The 2,556-nt window shown below is 38.8% G+C and overlaps 1 protein-coding gene across 1 annotated transcript; it reads left to right on the forward strand.

Annotated features, from left to right (window-relative positions):
* Nucleotides 1-1,073, forward strand: LOC135703750 (2-oxo-4-hydroxy-4-carboxy-5-ureidoimidazoline decarboxylase-like). Its single transcript, XM_065225071.1, has 3 exons — nucleotides 1-107; nucleotides 164-502; nucleotides 566-1,073. Coding segments are annotated over exons 1-3 (537 nt in total). The 5' UTR covers nucleotides 1-105; the 3' UTR covers nucleotides 762-1,073.
* The last annotated feature ends 1,483 nt before the right edge of the window (nucleotides 1,074-2,556 follow it).

The following is a 2,556-nucleotide window of genomic DNA, read 5'->3' on the forward strand; positions in this document are numbered from 1 at the left end:
TTAACAATCTCGAGGCTTGCGGACAGAACTACGAAAATATTCGGCACACGCGCAGTTCGTTCCCGTTCTTGTTGGGGTAATCCGCGGATAATATCATCGAACAGAATGTAAGTACCTACCAGTAAGTTCCAGCGTCAGATACTTCAATTTCTTCCTAATCTAGGTCTACGAAACTATCATTGGACCAGTTGAATGCCTTGAACGCCACAGAGTTCAGTGCACTCTTCAACAACGTGGTCGAACTGTGGCCTGAGGCAGCCATATTCTGCAGTCACATGCTACCGTTCGCCAGTGTCAATAGACTAGTTCACACGTTTCACCTGTACCTCGGTGACTTGGACCAGGAGTCCAAGATCAGTGTAATGCAAGGCCATCCCGATTTGGCAGGCCGGTTGCTTGCTTCGCATCACCTAACGCAAGAATCCACCTTCGAACAATCTTGTGCCGGACTGGACCAACTGTCGATCGAAAATGGGATTCAGTTGAACGATTTCAACAATAGGTAAGCAAGGGTTAGACACGGATCGGTCGTTAAAGGTGAAAACTAATGGGGTAGTGTTTACAGATATAAGACGAAATTTAACTTTCCATTCGTGATCTGCGTTCGGCAAGCGAGGAAAATTGATGTTATCCTGAGTGCGGTGATGGCGCGGATACACAACAGTTTAGAGGACGAACTGGAAATTGGCATCGAAGAAGTGAAGAAGATCTGCGAACTGCGCATTCTTGAGCTGGTCGATGGACAAAGCGATCTAATTTAGGAAGGGATTGCAAAGTGAATCATTCCAGTGTAGTACTGATATAAGGACTTGCCTAAGAGAGGTGTAACTGTGACTGTAACTGTGTATCTATAAAGCATATTGTTTTGTGTATAATTTTAATGATTAGGAATCAGCTTTTTGACTTTAACTGTTCTTTATTTCTTGTATTTGTGTATTATCTTTATTTCATGTATTACTTATCAAGTGACACAGATGCGTCTTTTCAACTTTAGTTCTTTTGAATTTCAATTATTATTAGTTACAGTTCCTAGTCCTGTCAGGCCTGTTTTAGAGAATGACCACCTTGGTGGGATTGGTTTGTTATTAGCTTATTATAGAAACGTTGATGATGAGTCAAGTTATTACAAAAACGTTCTTTTTAAGTGATTATATATAATTGATGAAGTTGGTCACATGAGGAGTAGTTATGTAAATCAATGTGATGATAAGGTATCGAAAAATTCCAATTTTGTAAACCAGTTTTAGACACCCAAAAACGATGAATATAAAAAACTAGAACTTTTAAAATTCAAGAAAACAAGTAAAAGGCCCGACACGTTTTATCCTGTGTGACCAACGCTCTGAAAGTACGAAATTTTGTGAAAGCTAGAATTTAGGGGACTTCTTTAAAGATGACAGAATATAAATCACAAATAATAAACGATCATTTTTCTTATATCTAGTTACACAGATGCGTAGCTTAACAGAATAATTAGCGATAAAAACTATTGTTCAGAATGATAACGTTTCGACCACCATGGATATATACACCCCTATTCTGTATTTCGTTTCGAACGAAATTCTCATACAAAAAAATATTTTTTTGTATGAGAATTTCGTTCGAAACGAAATACAGAATAGGGGTGATAGACTTCTCAGATGTTTGTGAATTGCACAAGTATTAGTGCAGAAAATTAGGTAAATTGAAACGTTTTCTTGCACCAATACTTATAATTTACCCCGAGTTCTGCACTAATACTTGTGCATTTCACATACGTCTGAATTCTTGGGTCTGAATCTATACATGGTTATGTAACTTTGTCATTACATGGGTGAGGAGATCGCGAGGGGGGGAGGAGGGCGGGTTAAGTGCGGTTTTAGAGCAAAATGTAGACAACTCGATAGCTCGTCCATACAAAAATCAAACATGGCAGAATTGTGAATTTCACACATTAGAACACCAATACATACTCACCTTGGTTTCGATTCCGAGCCGCGAGTCCCTGAGTGAACACCCTGGCTGACGAGGGGAGAAATCTGCAGCAGGCAGGATTCTATACAGATCTTGTGTAGACCATATTGTCACGCCACGTTTCATCCTGGGGCTGGAGCAGGTCAACGAATTCCAAGAGTCTGAATATTTAGTACCACTAAAAATCTCCGGGATGCGGATTAAATCCAAGATAAAATCGAAACTCATCGAAGCGCAGTTCCTCGTCATAATCGAAAATTTTACTAAACAACGTTGACAACGGACAGCATGAATTCAAGAATCAGGAATTAGCAAAATTTTCAAGAATGTGTAACTAGCAGTGCTGAGATTTGTCAATGGCATTGAAAGGCTTTCGCACGATATTGACAAAATTGTTTTGCACATAGTCGCTGATAGACTTGATCCTCAAAAAAAAAATGTGAAGATCTCATAAAGTTTTTTGTTATTAATTTTTTTAAACTTTATTAAGGAGATTTTTAGCCTTTGGCTTGTTCATCTCCATGGATAAAGGGAGGCTTCAGGAGGAGTAACCTCTAAATACAAAGTTTATTTATGCGATTTTGTAAAACACTAACTGCTACT

Source organism: Ochlerotatus camptorhynchus, unplaced genomic scaffold (assembly GCF_037179485.1).
Source record: "Ochlerotatus camptorhynchus isolate MF236.1 unplaced genomic scaffold, CSIRO-AGI_Acam_v1.1 ptg000220l, whole genome shotgun sequence".
NCBI lineage: Eukaryota > Metazoa > Arthropoda > Insecta > Diptera > Culicidae > Ochlerotatus > Ochlerotatus camptorhynchus.